The sequence below is a fragment of the Pungitius pungitius genome, chromosome 1 (assembly GCF_949316345.1).
Source record: "Pungitius pungitius chromosome 1, fPunPun2.1, whole genome shotgun sequence".
Classification (NCBI taxonomy): Eukaryota; Metazoa; Chordata; class Actinopteri; order Perciformes; family Gasterosteidae; genus Pungitius; species Pungitius pungitius.
Genome location: NC_084900.1, coordinates 8,241,226 through 8,258,915, shown reverse-complemented (window position 1 = coordinate 8,258,915; position 17,690 = coordinate 8,241,226). Strand labels below are relative to the sequence as shown.

Below are 17,690 nucleotides of genomic sequence, written 5' to 3'. Positions count from 1 at the left end.
TCTGCATCAAAAGAAAACACTTCAGAGGCACCCAACAATATTCAATCTAGTGAAATAAGTAAAACTAAAAAGTCACAGGCACTGGCAAGGAGCTTTCTTGGAAGTAAAGAATAGATAGTTTTGGGGAGTCTGATCCATACCGTTGTCTAAACATCAACAAAGCCTGTGCTGCCTCAATTTTACACTACTTTGAGAAAGAAGAAACTTTATCCACTAATTGCTACGGTTCCACACTTTTACTTTATTGGTAATATTCTGTATATAGAAAATGATTCTCCTGCATACGGAATTTCTATTTATTAACTGAGATTTGATCACTGATGGCATTTTGTTTTGCATTGCTGTCATCGTTAGAGACCAAAGGCACAAACACCAGTTTCATTGTGCTTGTTCAAAGACTGAAATGATCTCAGGAAATCAGCCTCATAAACATCCAAGCCACCCCTGGACCATGGGACTAGCTTTGTATTTGAAGAGTTTGGGTCCCAAATTGATGAAGCTTCTATTGCATTTTCATGAGCCACCCTTTTATTTAAAAGTTTGTGAGAGAGAGCATACAAGTTACCCAAACAGTGATTTCCCTCTTGTTTTTATTTTTATCAATTCAAGTCAGCTGTATTACATGACCTCCATCTCTCTTTAACCACTTCGGACCCACAGACCCCAGATTCAGGTCTGAATACCAAATTGAGTATAACAGGAAGGCTTAAATCTCTATTCAAATGAAAGTTATTTGCATCAGTGTCCCCTTCGCAGTCGCCACTTGTCACCATTATGCTAATAGGGATTGCTATCACCATAATGATATGCCATTATAAAGAATGAATACACGTGACTTGAAAACATTTCTTTTTTACTTCTCTTGCTAAAGAGGCTGTACAGGTGTAAACATCTATTAATTTCTCATTCTGCTGTTCCAACCCTTTCTTTCCCCTCTGAGTCACTCTGCACGTACTCTTCATAGACCGCGTCTTCATTAAGGTGATGGCACTTTTCTCTATTGGTGAAATCTTTGTGACTGTATGTACCTACCTGCACCCTGCAGACAGGAAACGCCCACTGCCGGACTTTACTGAGAAAAATAGTCGGCCTGACTAACAGCTGCTGTAATTTTACTAAAAGCGAGATCACACAATGTGAAACTGTAATATCATCTTGAATATATTGTTATTTAATGTTGGTCGGTCTAAAGGATCAGTGGTAACTTTCCAGGGGGAAATAGTATCAAACTGAGACATTACTCCTAAACTTGTATCTCTTTCTCTCTCAGGTGACTCCATCCTCAAAGATTGTGGGGGACTTGGCTCAGTTCATGGTTCAGAACAACCTGACCAGGGCAGAAGTAGAGGAGAGGGCCGATGAGCTGTCCTTCCCCCTGTCTGTGGTCGAGTTCCTGCAGGGATACATCGGGATCCCTCACGGAGGATTCCCCGAGCCATTCAGATCTAAGGTACTGTCCTCCATCCACCCTTCTTTTCCTCCTCTAGTTCATGAGCTTGCATGGATTTTGGATTACTTCCAATCAGACTTTTATGAGCATAGGTTTGAAATTCAAGGGTAGTTTGGAACACCAAGAATTTAGCATCTACCAGAGGTATTTATGACCTAAAACCTTTTTTTACTTTTTATCTAAGCACCGCATCACACAAGGACAGCCCATTTAACACTTGCATCCTTTAATAAACAGTTGCTCTAATGCAAGAAAAATGTTTTCCCCTATGGTATTAATATTATCTTTAACCCGAAGTGAAATATTTAACTACAAATTATTTATTAATTTACAGAATCCCAAAAAGGCCATTGTTACCTTATGAAACTGTTTTAATGGAGAGAAAAATGTTGTTAATATTAAATTAATGTGGACTTACGTTTTTTTCGCAGTGAACAATCAGTGTTGATTTTGATACATTTTGTGCAGATAACAAAGAATATAGCATTAATTTGCTCCGCTGAGAACATGAGAATATTGATCAATTTCAAGAAATAGAGCCAAAGCTACAACTTCGAAGCTATAGCTCTAAACCTGATGTACTACTAGAATGCATGTTGCAATGGGATCAAAGGTTTTTTTTAATCAAAAAGTAAAAAAATGTCCCTGCAGGGGCAAAACGATTTAAAGCACACGTGTAATCAAGTGAGTGCGGATCCACACTCAGATTCTGTCACATGCTTGGTTGCAACTGACTGTTCCTCAAGGGGAAGAAAACCGTAATATTGCTCTGTCCTGTTTTTTTCTTCTTGTCTCCTGTCTTCACCACTTCGGAGAAAGACTTTCATGTGTATCAGGGGGCAACAGCTTCAAGTCTCTTCAGTGAGAGGCGCACAAACACAAAAAACACTCAACTAAAGGAACATTTTTCACATTGTCCCAAAAATCTGCTGAAATATTGGCATACAACCAAAAGTTGTTAGAGAAGGAAACAAGTATACCAAGACTTTTGTTTCCATGAGCCGGCTCGTGCCCACGTTGGGAAATATTTGCTGTTTTCCACAGACGAATTATCTCCCCATGTGTGGCTAAGAATGTGCCCCTTTGTATCTGTGCACTCGTGCATCTACAGAGCATTTTAACATGACTTGGAATATAATTAACAGATGAATCAGATACGATTAGATATTCATTCTGCCATATTATATCGGCCAACTAATTAAATTTAGCAAATGGGTGTTGTCTCCTGCCTTGTCAACTTCACCTTTATACTTATGTATCTGATCTTTTCATTGTGTAGGTGTCTGAACATGCCCTCCTAGTCTCTCCAGTTAATATTTCTTCATCGCATCTTTCCTCATCTTTGTTCACCTCTTTGTGAAGTTAACTAATGTCCTGTCAACCTCATCATCAGGTTCTCCTTTCGCTCGCTGTCTCTGTACACTGGTCTATAGTCCAAAGATTATATGATCGAGTATTTCAGCTTCCTATGGAGCCAAATCCAGGCCAAAGGTTTTGATCATTTGAAAATTTGAACCTGTTTTGGTCTTGAACATTGAGAAATGCAACAATGTATTCAAAATAACAGCAAGTGGACGAAAAGTATTTGGTTTAATATGGTTTTGACTCTGTTCTATATATTTTTTTATTACATTTTTGTTAATTATATAAACATACTTATTTTTAGCCTGGATTTGGCTCCATAGCTTCCCAGGCAGTCCCACCTATGCCAATCAGTTAGTTTTCATTTTAACATAGTATCCGACTGCTGTGATCGCTGCCTCTATTTTTTTTTTTTTTTCAAACTATTAAATTACTATTACAAATAGAAAAGGCAACTTCAAAGAACCGAACACTTTATGCATTCAGAGACATGTCATTTCTGTAATCCACCCGCTGATATTTAATGCACAAACACTAGGAGGCTTTTTTCACACATTTTGTCTTCATCATTCTAATTCAGTTAAATTCAGAGCTCAGCTTTGGTCCAAATTAATTTTTACTTTTCTTCCACAATGTTTTTCTGCCTGTTGATTGTGTGGCCCTGTGTTTACATGCACGCTGTAAGATGGAGATGAATCTTTCTATCACCCACTGAATATCGCTGTACTTTTAGAGTATAAATCAAAGTAATTGGTTTTAAGCTCATGTGAGTTAGATGAAGGAAATGTAGTTTAAAGAAAACAAAACATTGCTCTATTTATTGAATTATTTCCCTGAAACAGAGCCAGTATTCCTTTGAGTAGTGTGCCCTGTGTCAGGCATTGCGCATCATTTGCGGTTACTTCACTGACTCCATCTTAGTCATGGTGGATTGTTTGTGTCTCTATGTGGCTGTAATTGCTAGTTCCTGAGTAATTAGCTTATTAGTGAGCTGCTGTGAATGTTCTTGCAAGCATAGACATATACACCCCATTTCAGTGCTGCATGCAAGACCTGTGTGTGCTGCAGCTGAAGCCTACTTTTGAAGTCCTGTTTTTTTGATGGAGCTTTAGGTGTCATTAATTAATTAGAATGCATCATAGCATATGCATTCATTGGAGTCCCATACTGCCTTAAATGCACATTTGTATGCATGGCTAAGTGCCAATTGAGGCGTTTCCTGGTCCTCTCAATTCTATTGCTGTGTGGTTGAACAGAGACAATTGTCAAGAGAGGGAGACTGGGAGCTTAGTGATGGGGCTTGAGGGAGAGAATAAGGAGGCCATCAGACACGAGGTAAATTCAAAAAATACAATTTTTGTCAAAGAATCCAGCACAGTGGTAGCGCACTTGAAAAGAAACCATAAAAGAGTGTGGGAGTGTGTTTTTGAGTGGTTTTAAGAGAAATGTGGAACCAGAGGAAATAACCTTGAAGGAAGCGTTTGTCTCTCCTTCGTTTTTGAACGTACACACACGCACTGTCTCACAATCAAACTCGCACACTGTCACTTTGTCTGTGACTCACACTCAAACAAACAACCAGTTTAAGGGTAAAGCATCCTCAGAGGATGCCGTGTTAATAAGAGAAGACTCAAATGAGCCTGCCATCTTTGAAGTGTCTCTCCCCCTCTCTCTCTCTCTCTCTCTCTCTCTCTCATACACACACACACACACACACACACACACACACACACACACACACACACACACACACACACACACACACACACACACACGTGAGTCAGCTATCTTTGAACTGTTCTGTGCTCTGTGACTAATAGCATTGCACTGGGCCCTTTGTGTGGGGATTCTTGCAGAGCACGCACACAAGCACTCATAAATGTGCCGAGATGCTGCGGTGACACAAAGACTAGAATATGACCGTGCACACACATGTTTGCAAACACAACATTATGGACAGCATGTATACAAACAGACGACATGTGAAACCCACATGCACACTAACAATGCAGCATGTTGGCTTCGATGAATATTTTGATCTGAATGAAGCAGAAATAAAGGCGCACACACACTCAGGTAGGAAGGTAGCACAACCCTCCGCCGTGGCCCTCAGATTGCTCAATGTCTCAAAGTCGTGTCAGATACCAGCAGCTGCGTGGACAGAACAAAATAACAGCGGCCATGTATTTCTACCTGCCTCCCTCCTGGAATCTCTACCTCACTCTAGTGCCTTGACATGATGCAGCTTCTATCCGTACTTAAGAGTTGGGAAGGTTTTACCAGCTGTTTACACAGCCCACGAGTGGGAAACGGCTATATGACTTTAAATACTAAATGTTAGTGATCTGTTTTACCTTCGATCTTGTGTTGCTCTCCTCCAACTTGCTCACTTCTTTTCTTTCTCACCCTCCATCCCAGGTCCTGAAGTCCCTGACTCGTATCGAGGGTCGTCCCGGCGCCTCTCTGCCACCCATGGACTTCAAAGCCCTGGAGGAGGGTCTGCGGTCTGCACACGGTGATGACATCACCCCTGAGGATGTGATGTCCGCCGCCATGTACCCGAAGGTGTTCCAGGAGTTCAGGGAGTTTACTGGTGAGTGGGCACACTTCACAATGTGTCTCTGTATTCAGATCAACAACTTATTAGATATTTTTTTTGTTTGATCAGATTGGATCTGTTCTACCTGGTAGTGTTTTGTCCCACACACTCCGATTGTCATGTGTATTATCATTCGGGCTTGAAATTAGCAGCCGATCTTAACTAAGAAACATTCAAGTTCAAACATCAGGTAGAAACGTTTTGAGTTGCTGTATTTGTAAATTCAGGGGGCAACACATTTACCTGACTCACGAATTTGCATAACCCATTTATGCTAGGGGGGGGGGGGAATCAGCATAAGCAGTAAAAGCTTTTTTTGCAGTCAGCAGCAGCTGCAGGCTGTGATGTTGGAATAATCCAAGAGGATTCGCAATGTAAAACGTTGTTTACAGGAGCTACCGTAACGTTTAGCTGCTTAGAGTAACACAAGCTTAAATACTGCTTTGAGGAGTGAGGGGGGGCCTTTTTATTAGAATCTTTAGTTGTGTAGCAATGCCCTCATTACTTCAGCATCATCCGATCTTATTTCTGATAATAAATATTGCTCTAAAACCATCCCTAAAGCAGTAGTTTTGTTTGCATGCCCTGTGTGGTGAAGTGTGCTGATATTAAGGCCATCTCTTCCACCAGCTAACTTCGGTCCAGTGGACTGTCTCGGCACCAGGCTGTTCCTGGATGGACCCAAGATCGCAGAGGAGTTTGAGGTACACATCTTGAGATCGTTGCACCCTAAAATGTATGTAAATATATGAGCATCTATCAGGAAGGATCACTTGAAAAGCTGTGGCATTGTGGAGAAATTGGAAAGCGCTCTTTTGGTAATTAGTGCATTACATATTGTGGAGTCAAAGTTAGGAAAGAAAAAAAATGAACCATAGGAATACTATTAATTCCATTAATAATGTATTAAGTAATCCATTTAGCTACTTTATTAGTTGTGCTGTGACAACTGACAGAAGGAAATAAGTGGAATCCATCACTGCAGTTTGGTGGGAAGGACCGAGATATTAACACTGTATCAAGGGAACAAGAAACTACATTTCTGATCCCTGTAGCCCTCATATTGACCATCCCGACACAGAAAGAATAGATTAATTGAGTCATATGATTTGTGAGAGTGGGGCAGTGAAAGCCTCAGAGGGCCCAAATATGTCCCCTATGCATTTCAAAAGCTTGTACCTATTGTTTATCTTCCAACCTAAGTGAACACTTCCACCCAATGAGGAAATGAAACACACGAGTTGAATGGCAGATGAGTGGGTTGTGTGAATGTCACACTCAGTTGGGGAGAGGATATGATCACTTGTTGCTTATTGACATCTGAGTAGCAAAACGGTTTCCCGTCAACTGGGACATACGTAAGGAACCTCTCAGAACGCGGGGCGCAGGTTCTGATTGCATCGGGTGTCACAATCCGACATCGGATGAAAGAAGCTTCTTTTGAACTTGTTTCTGAAGGAGATGTTGAAGGAGTCAAAACATGCTTCTTGACAAGATATTTAAAACCTGAAGTTTAAATTCAGTTTTAACAATTTTGTGTTGGATGTTTAGTGTTTGCATTGTGAACACAGACATCTATTCATACACGACCGAGGAAACACAATCATTGCAGACTGCACATGGAAAATAAGAGGAGAGCTGTGCACTTGTTCTGATGCCCAACACATTGATGCAGTAGGACACTACTGTGCCCAGGAGACCAGTCCGAGGACCTTTTGTGACTCAGCTCTTTATCAGCCTTGTATAACGGTTTTGTTTTTGTGTCTGTGAGGAACGGGACGTTGTGCTCCTAGTGGAAACAAGCAGAATGTGAGTTAATGGTAATAGTGTTGACATTCAGTATTGTAACATTGTTACACTTACACATTTGTGAATTGAAGCTGAGGATAAAATGGAGTTAAAAGTGCAAAGTGGACCTGATTTCCCTTTTAACTCCATCACTGCTATAAGGATCTGGGAAATTCTCTTACACCTTGCAGAGTCCAAATGAATTTAAACACCAGTGCCAGTGCCTGCCCACAGTAAATACTATAACAGCTGTGTTAATCAAAGCACTGAAATAAAAAAAAAGGGGGTGTACTGAATGGAATTAACTGTGGTCCATTGGGCGCCTGAAAGTCATGAGCCTTGTGTGAGATGGAAATGATTTCAGAAGTGTCCAAGACCATAGCAGCGTTTTTAGGCTGAATCCAACCTTTTTAAAGGCCTCGCTGCAAACGTAAAAATGTTCAAGGTGCTTTGAAAGTTTTTGCAACTACATGGACAGCTGATATCATTTTTCCATAGTTTCAATTGCAACAGCAAACTGGGGCCGACAAGGGGGTCGCAGTTTCATTCCCCACCCAAAAAAATGAATAGGAGAGAGAGAGAGGGTGAGAGAGAGAGCATCAGAAAGACACAACAAATGGATTGAAAAACTTCCCGTTAAAGGTTACTTCACTGTTACCAGCTTCCATTTTAATATTATTATTATAATCCAAGTAAACTCCGCTTTTCCAGCTACATTTCTCTCCTCCTGATCCTTTCCCTCATTATGAGTAACACACAGATTTAAATGACATTGATTCAGAGCGGCCGAAGGCAAATGCGGTTAATTATTGCATAATTTCACTGCAGCCAAATGTTTCTAGGCTGTTGTTAATTGTTTTTTTGGAATTATTTAGGACATGCAAAGCACTAATACTCTACTGCTGTAGTAATAGCTAAAAATCAGGAGCTGCATTGATTGCACTGATCTAGTTTTGAACCCCAGACGGTCAGACCCCCCACGCTCCTCTCCTCTCCTGTTAATCACCCGGTGTGTGTGTGTGTGTGTGTGTGTGTGTGTGTGTTTACCATCTGATGCACCTGCAGTCAGATGACAACATGTCCTTTAAATACTTTGACTACATTGTTAGTTTTTGTATTTAGGGACCCCATGTTTGATCTGTGCTGTTCTTTTGTAATTCCTGCAATGTATTCTGGTCATTCAAGTATTTCCCAGATGCAGAGCTGTTGTTTGGTTTCCTCCCCTTCACATTTTACCTTTCCTTGCTGCAGGTGCTTATCTAATCTACACTCCTTCAGAACTGTTATTTTTAGAACTTTCAGACCCATTTCTGCCTCCCATCATTCATCCCCACAGAATCAAGCTCCTCACTGTTGTCATGACGATGGGTACTCCCACCAGATCAGTTCCCATTAGTGTGACGTCAGAAAATGACCTGTCACAAGCAGTTTGAGGTTTGTCTTTTTACTTTTACTTAGAAGAATTCCTCCAAGGCGAAAAGAAGCTCCTGTAGTTAATATAAAAATACATGGTGTATATTGAACTTTATGTAACGAGCCCTTAAAAAGACTAGTAAAATAAAATATATATAAATTGATAAAGCCCACCAAAATACTAGGAGATGAAAAGATAAGCATAGAAAGCACTTACAGAATTGTTCCAGCACTACTTACTACAAAGAGATGTTACAGATTCAGGCAGCAGAGCCCCTCTTGGGGACCGAGGCGGTGCTCTGGCTCATCGTGGAGCAGCTACACAACTCGATAAGATAAGCCACCAAGTGTTTTAAAGGTGATCTGTAATGTCAGAAAATCCATTGTGAAACCTACTGATCACCAGTAGCTAAAAGAGGGCTGATATCTTATCTCTAAGTATTTTTTTAAAGCTGAGCAGCTGCATTTTTTGGTTTAACCCTGAACATAATGAATGATACGAATAAGATGATATCAAAGTACGAATGACCTTCTTTAAATCAGATTGAGAGAGAAGATTGATGGTCAAGATTCTTAAAATATAATTGATGTTTTTAACACGAAGGTTGAATATTACGTCCAGTTTTTGGGCTGAATGCTCCAGATTTAAGTTTTACATTTTTTTACCTTTGGCAGGACCGTAGAAGTACAAACATTTCTTTTAATGTAGTTGGAGAACATCTACCCCTTTATTTCTGAATGATGAGATAAACACTAATTGCCTCCTTCATTGTCGTTTTATTAAGTGTGCCAGCTGCATAACAAGAATAATAATAGTCCTGAATTTTGTGTTATTGTATTGTGTGTCTCAGTGGTACATGTACACACGGAGGAACGGGATGTAGGAACTATTTATTTTGCTGTCATTTCTATTCAAATTGTTTTTCTGTTCATAAAACTAGGCCGATTATTTTATATCCCTGTAGGTTGTGTAATTAAAGAGAATCGCATGTTTGATTAGTATTTACTTCTAGTCAAAAAAGTTGTTTACGGCTTTGCGGTAATTGCTTCTTTTGTATCAATAGACAGATGATCTACAGAACATATGCCATCACTGCGACCCATAATCACAGCATTAAGGAGTCAATACTTTACTGTGCGGGTAATTACATTGTTAAGAAATGTTGCTATCTTGAAACATTTCTGCACACAATAAGAAAGACACTATTGTCCTCTATTCTCACATTTTCTTTTTGATATCTGGGTTATTAAAACATAGACATCCCAATTCCCCGACAAGTTGACTATAGGGTGATATGAGGTGTATGTTGGATTAGACGTGCAAGAGGCAGGTTGAGCGACAGCTGCTGCAACTTTTTCAGTTCTGCATCGGGGGGGAAAACGGCTGTTGTCCAATGCACGGAGAGTTGGTGTGGGCGTGTCGAGTGTCGGCCTGTCTCAGGACAATCACTCATGGTAATTAGTAGTTGCTCAAATGAACCCTATTTATTTTTGTGCTTACACAGATTTCTTTCTAGCATTACAGTCGTGATGTGCCCTGAGGTACGAGTCTTGTGGACTCGGTACTGGATACACCAGCCATGTAGTGGGAAGTACATATAAAGTCTCTCACAGTAATCATTTGATGTGTGTAAGGTAACGGGAAACCAAAGGTGGTTAGAGTTGGGTGTGAAAGGATTTTATTGACTTTGAAAGCATACGTAGACGGCACAAATTCATGTTCAAACCAACCTATTCTTTTTGTAGTTTCTACAGCGGATGGCTCTTAGGCGGATGTGTAGCAGGCGGTGCTTTGGCATAAGTGCTTTGTGGATTGTGGGTGGGCGACTGGACAGACGCATGTGTCGAACACGGAGACAATGGGCCTGGATATGTTACCTGCAATTGGATTTAGAAGGGAAGTCGATAATAGAAGCCGGCTGCATGGGATGGAGGTCAGCGTGAGGCAGGTAGGAATAAGCAGTGAGTGGGTTTTTGAGCTTGTGATTAATCTTTGAACCTCTTAATGAGTCTCTGGTGTTTTTGATATTCAGCCCTGTGCACTGAAGTGTAACGCTGTGTAAAACTGGCATGCCATGAATCCTGTGCAGCTCTTCAAAGAGAGGCACACTGTATTTTTCATGGGAACCGTTGTAGTGTTGAAGCCACACAGTTGCAAGGGGGAAGGCAGTGTTTTTTTTTGCAAAGTGCTGCCAAGAGCCTGACAAAACGGCACAAGCTGGAGAGAAGTTCAGCCTGAGGGCGGGAGAGAGGGGTGAAGATTCAGCGCTCAGGGACAAGCCGAGGAAGAAAAGAGCAATGGAGACAGATGAAGAGTCAGACAGGCAAAATGAAATTTAGATCAATACGTACCTGCAGAAGCGCATATGTTCCTCTTCCGACTGACTAAGTTTGGAATATCAATAGAGACGCAACAGTCAAGATGCTGAGGAGAGAAAAAAAAAAGGATGAGAGGGGAAAGGTTGAGTAAAAATGTTGAATAGATGCAGCAGAGGAAGCACGGAGAGCCGCAGACAAATTAAAGAGCAGCCAAAAGGGGAAGATAAGGGGAAATTAACAACAGCATGAGCTGGAGCGACGCCCCAGATGTGAAATTGAAAGCTGGGACACACACACACACACACACACACACACACACACACACACACACACACACACACACACACACACACACACACACACACACACACACACACACACACACACACACACACACACACACACACACACACACACACAGAGAGAGATTGAAAGCCCGACCGAGGAAGTCACACAAACAGAATTCCAACCGATGAAATGAGATCATTGAGAAGAGGGGTGAGATAAATGAAGTACACTGGTTGGTGTATATAATGTTCTCAATAACTTCCCTTAGGTTATGTCTGTCTTAGGAAGTAGTTTGTTTGCGCTTGTGTAGAAGCCATCCAGTGTTATTGTAATTACAATATATATTGGTATTCACATGACCCTTTTCAAGTTGTAATTACAGCTGGGAAAATATGGGTTATTACATTTGGAACTTAATAACACTGAATAAAACAGAACATGTATGCTGCTGTTTCAGTTTTTAAACCCAAATTAAATGGATATAGTGTTAAATTGTCACTGCACAGTTAATCATCTCGAGCAGCACAGTCTTACTCACTTTATTCATTCAACACCAATGCTTTTCCTGCTCTGACATTTAAACAATGTCTGCTGGGGAAAAGGCTCATTGAGAACCTCTGCCTTTTGAAACAATTATATTTGCCAACAAAGTCAAACAAAGCTGTGCAACTGAAGTGCTTAAAGTTGATAATTTAATGTAGTGCAATTAAGATGTTGCATATTGATGTAAAATATAAAATTAACAAGGAGTCTCTTTTTTTCCTCTAAAGCTGTTGATGAATCTGTCCATGTATTTCTGAGTTCCAGTCCAGCTAGAGGCCAGAAAGAAATAAGGAGGAGACATTGCTTTTTTTTTGGCTGCTAATGTTTTTCATGCTCCAGCTGGACTCTTGAGCCCGGCAGCTATGTGTTATTTTCTGGCGTCATCTTAATTTTTGTCCCATCCTCGCTCTCCATTTCCTCCTTTTCCTCCCCGTCCTCCCCTCTCTTTGTCTCATCCCAGGTGGAGCTGGAGAGGGGGAAGACCCTGCACATCAAGGCCCTGGCTCTGGGTGACCTGAACAAGGCCGGCCAGAGAGAGGTCTTCTTTGAGCTGAACGGACAGCTGAGATCTGTGCTGGTTAAAGACACTGTTGCCATGAAGGTACCGAGCAGTAATAGAGGGCGCTATGATTAAATGATGGGATGAGCAGAAGGATGGATGTCTGCAGGTTAATAATGACTGGGTGGATGAAGGGAAAGTTTGTTAAAAATTGATGTTTGATCACAGAGAGGAATAAGATTGAATGAGTGTGCACTTGGAGATGTATTCATAGAAAGGAACATCTGCGAGGAGTAGATGGAGCTGTAATGGCTCAGACCCCTGTATGGACGGGTCGTTTGCTGCGTGAGTGGATGAATGCAGGCTGCAGGCTGTGCAGATGGACACGTAAAATATCTTTGTCCCTCCACGCAGGAAATGAAGTTCCATCCTAAGGCTCAGAAGTCCATTAAGGGTCAGGTGGGAGCGCCCATGCCTGGAAAAGTCCTAGAGGTCAAAGTGGAAGTGGGAGCCAAGGTCAGTTTAATTCTGTTAACCCTTCTTCTATTTATCAGATCTGGTTACCTTACATTGCAGATAGCTTCGATTTGATGTGACCTCCATTCTTTCTCTCTATGTTCCTCTTTTGAATTATGTTTATTATGTTCTTTCTGAAAGGTAATCAGTACTAATACTTGGGAATTGTGTTCATTTTGAAACCTTTCTAAAATATTTGTTCGCCATTTTAGAGAAGGTGTGTGCCGGGTATAATTTAAAAAAAGTACTGTTGTCTCTAAAGAATATTAGGACAAACGTATCAGTTACAGGCTCCATGAACTATGAATGAAATGAAATCATTCAAAAGAAACATGCAGGAACGGCTTTCAGTGCTGTGAACAAATTCCGACCAGCACCACTTAAGCACCGAGGAAAAAGAAAATGTATCAGGTGTTTGTTTTCGGTGTTCACAACACCGGCTTCGAGCGCCTCAAAGTCCATTACGCACCGATGCATTGAGGGGGAAGCAGGAATCTGAGATGAATGGGACCAACCTGCAGCAATGTTTGGGATCATTTGTTGGATGTATTAGTGATTCTGTTCTACGCTTACAGTACAGTTCTGGTTCAGTGATGTGCACATTTAACTCCTGTTTTTAATGCTCCGGAAAACACTCTCTCTCTGTGATCGCGAAAGGTGGAGAAGGGCCAGCCGCTCTGCGTCCTCTCGGCCATGAAGATGGAGATGGTGGTCAACTCTCCGCTGGCCGGTACCATAAAGGCGGTCCATGTAACGGCCGACTCCTCCCTGGAGGGCGACGACCTGATACTGGAAATCGAGGAGTAGCAGGGAGTTGAATTGTCTGATTCTGGAATTAGTGAGATGGAGGGAAAAAATAGGAGTCCTCTTTGTTAAAGACAACTGGCACCTTCACCGCTGATTTATACACAAAATGAAGCGATGCTCCACCCATATCCAGACACCGAATGGGTGTAAATCATCATCATGTAATAAACCTCAATATATTCATTTTATGCTAATGCATTGTTGACTTAAAATGATCTCACGTTTCAAGAATCAGTAATTCCCGTAGGTGTGGTGATTTAGGTCTTAAATCTACACATTTCTTAATGTCATGTCAACTTGTAGAGAGAACATTATACATCTGAAATTGTGATACATTCCATTACTTAAATGCTAGTCTTAGATGTGATGCACTACAAAGTAACAATGTGTGACATTAACAGGGTCATAACATCAACTTGCAATTTAAATGTCACATTTTCCATTTCTACGCTGTGGACATTCTCTAATATATATATATATATATATATATACACATATACAAAGTAGGTATATTAATGACTACTAAATGTTTTTCCTATTACTCAGCGAGGGATCAGACAAAGAACAATGTATTAAGTCATTTTTTCATATCAGAAACATTCTTATTTTTTAGAATACTTGCCTTGTAAGACATTGTTCACAGCAGAGAGGTAGCATTTGTTCTTAAATAAACGTATCACCATATTGTTCTTTGGAAAGCACACACAGCAGCTGAAGGAACTTCATCACCATGTTTTGTCCAGCCTGTTTAAGAATGTGATAAAAACCTTCTGCAATAAAAAGCACAAGCCGCAAGAGTCCAACGTTGCATCAAAAGTAGATGTTAAAAATGTTTCCCCATATACACTTGTCTTTAAAATCCCAAAGCCGAGGCATGTTGAAAACACCCGAATAGGATTAGGGATGTGATTTATAAGTACCACCGCTTTCTCCAAAAACCAGCTGCCCACTAAAAGTAATTGAGCTCTATCTGCTGGATTATTTTATGGGTCTTAAGTCAGTCTTCCAGTGGCATTTGAGGCCTGGGGATGTAGTGGAGCAGCTCCTCCCCGTCTTTTCTAAACCAAGCAGAGATTAGGGTGAATTGTCTCTTGACTGCATGGGAATTTCAACATAAGGTGTAAATGGGATTACATGAAGGCATGTGGTGTTATTTTCTAAGTCTCTGCTGATTAATTTATGAATTAATTCTCCGTCAAATGATGTGAAATTAGCCAGACTAATAAGAGACTCTGGAGACTCCCAGTGCTCAGCTGGTGTGTGTGTGTGTTGCTGCCGGAGCTGAAATGTTCACACACACACACACTGATGTAAAAATATTCCCATTATCAATCCCAATCCCTGGGTGCTGCCTGGATAGAAAGAGGCAGTTACAGCCCACATCTCCATAGTAACACCAGCCTCAACATTAGTTTTAAACCTTGTCTACTACTGTCGATCTATGCTGAAGTGAATGTTTACCCAGACCAGTGAAAGTAGACAATGAACAGGGAAAGAAAAAAGACCACCTATGACCTACTGGACGTACAGTGTCCGGGACAGCGAGCCAGCAGCTTTCTCTTCCTGAACTCTTGTGCGTCCATGATGCAGTAGTTAATTAAAACTCTCCCCAGCTCATTGCTGTGCATCAATGCACCGCAGAGCTTTATCCTTCTGCATTTGAATTCTTTTGAAAGAGTTGAAGTTGAAATGGTGAGATTGAGTGTTTTCCACAAGCTGTTGCGCAATAATGTAGGGTTCCTTGCTCCTCTTTACAACCTCCCCTGCTGCCTCATCCATCTAGCCAAGCAGTTTGTATAAAGGTCTTTCCACTCCACCTCCACCATCTTCTGTTGCTAAACCGTATAAATGTTCAAAGGACGATGACACCAACTCATGCAATATTTAGCGCAGTGTTTTTTGTCCAGGCCAGCAGTAATTATAACCACATTTATAATAATGACACCTTAAGTTTATACAAGAAGAAAACGTTTCAGAAAGGGGACGCTAAAGCGTTGACAAATTCTTGAGCTCACTGTTAAGAGGTGAACAATTGCAGAGAGCATGAAAATAGGATTTCTTTTTACATTGAACCAAATAAACTGTTTATTCAATCCATACAAATGGCGTGACTGGCTGCAGGTTCCAAATGCCTCCTCGTAATTTCTTTCAAACCGTTCACTAGTTTTCTTATTTGTAAATCCTCCTGTTATTTTCATGATCAAAAGACTTGAGTATGTATGTTGAAGTGCTAGAAGAGACTTAGCTGGAACGCACAAACCAAGACCGATAACATTGATAATTGTTCTATCTGTACTTACAAATAAAGTTGACAAAAGCGGCATTGTGTCTGTGTGTATTAAATATTTTACACAGTGGGCCTAAGATCAATACTAAAGCGATCTCATAGTCATAGCGCATGTTGAAAGAGTGACTTCCTGTACTGCATTTTGCTGTGATAGACAAACATTTCCCTTCATTTTTACAGTTTGACCCCGTCTAGTCCCACCGGAGTCATGATGTTCACCATAAAATGCAAATATATCCAATATGACACCAGCTCTCCGTGTGCTCAGTTCAAGTCGTATTTCCCAAACATCAGTAAGCTGCAATAAATCATCAAAACCATAAAGATGTGAGTTTAGCCTGTCAAAGTCATAAAAATGTTATGGTACAGTATTTCAAATAACCGGTTTACTTTCTACAACATGCTGCACTATGACGTTTTTTGCCCCCTTACAAAACATTCAGTACTATGACTTTTTTTTTAGTCTTATCAAGACTTTTTAAACTCTAGGCAACACCACTGGCTTTGGACAATCCTAAAGCCGTTCCCACAGTGCAGGTTAACAAAGGTCTTTCAGCCAACCGTTCATATGGGGAAACAAAACAATATCATTTAATCACGCATGCGACCCAACCTAGGAGTAGGAAATGAAGAGGGGATACTTTGTTATATGTCCATGCCATTTCTGTGAATTTAGTCTTTAATTTCAGTACAACTGTTTAGTAATCAATAAATAGTCCACTGTGGCATCAGCCAACAAATCTAGGAATATTAATCTGTGACCCAATTGTGTAAAAGGGAGTTTTGGATACCTTAACCTAGGGAAAACCATTCAATCGGGAGGGAAGACATTTCCGCATTGTTGCTTTTTAAAAATGTAATTTTTAAATATTTTTATTCGTCACAATTTATTTTAGTTACTCAAAGTGACATGTTAGATTTCTGGGATGTCTGTTTTTTTGCATATCAAAGTGAAGCCATGATTAGTATCAGACTGAAAAGAGCCGTTGCATCTAGATCAAAAAACGATAGCTGGCGAAACGGACACGTGATTGTGAACAATCTGATGTTTTAATGAAATTGGATAAATGTTGAGTCGTGTTCAGCCCACTTCTTCCTAGCAGAGGACCGAGTACACCACCTAGCAGTAGCTCATTTAAACAAAATATTACTGTTAAATGTATAGTTTTCCCCCGAGGCCTCATGAAAAACGTTCTCGATTTAAATAACTATCCTTTACTTTGAAATTACAAACCTATTATTAAAAAGCCACATTTAAATAAATACTAAAACAAATAGACATATAGACATTTTAAATGAAACATTTATGACCATTTTGAGAATAATTTCACTCCACATATTAGTTTCCAGTTCTGACATCTACATTTTAGTACTTCCCCTAAACAACAATCTTTGTATTTTTTGTTTCAAGTATTACTTAAGTTAAGTGAAACATTAAATTAATCCCCCACGGGATTCCTGTGGTGTGCAAGATGAGACTACCGATGATTAGTGTGCAATAAACATCCCACAACACCAAGAGAGGCCTCTCGTAATGAAGCCTCTGGTGGTCAAAACAATATTTAGTCATTCAGTTGCACATTTGTGCTGCAGCAATGATCACATGGAAAGTCTGTTTATCTAAAAAAAATATATAATCTGTCATATTGGTAGAAAATCCGATGTTATTGACGTTTGATTTGTGGAACAGACTAACTGGCTCAGCCATCTCATACTGCGGCATCGGGTGCTTCGCAGCTTCTCCTGTTAAAAGCCATCCTGTGTTCATTTTAAATGTCTTTTAAGTAGTACTAATGTATTAACCCTTAAAAGCAACTAG

At 40.4% G+C, this 17,690-nt stretch overlaps 1 protein-coding gene across 2 annotated transcripts in view; it reads left to right on the top strand.

The window, feature by feature from the left end:
- The window catches only part of pcxb (pyruvate carboxylase b), a 201,768-nt gene extending 185,863 nt beyond the window's left edge, over positions 1-15,905 (top strand). The window contains exons 22-28 of one of the 2 annotated variants that reach the window (XR_009955921.1): positions 1,271-1,450; positions 5,231-5,405; positions 6,042-6,115; positions 12,223-12,363; positions 12,676-12,777; positions 13,435-15,108; positions 15,178-15,905. Coding sequence is in view for 1 of the 2 variants with exons in the window: in XM_037477991.2 (XP_037333888.1) it covers positions 1,271-1,450; positions 5,231-5,405; positions 6,042-6,115; positions 12,223-12,363; positions 12,676-12,777; positions 13,435-13,584 (822 nt within the window). In the remaining variant the exon portion in view is untranslated. Of the gene's footprint in view, positions 1-1,270; positions 1,451-5,230; positions 5,406-6,041; positions 6,116-12,222; positions 12,364-12,675; positions 12,778-13,434 lie in introns of both variants that reach the window. The other variant, XM_037477991.2, reaches the window with a different exon arrangement.
- Positions 15,906-17,690: the final 1,785 nt, after the last annotated feature.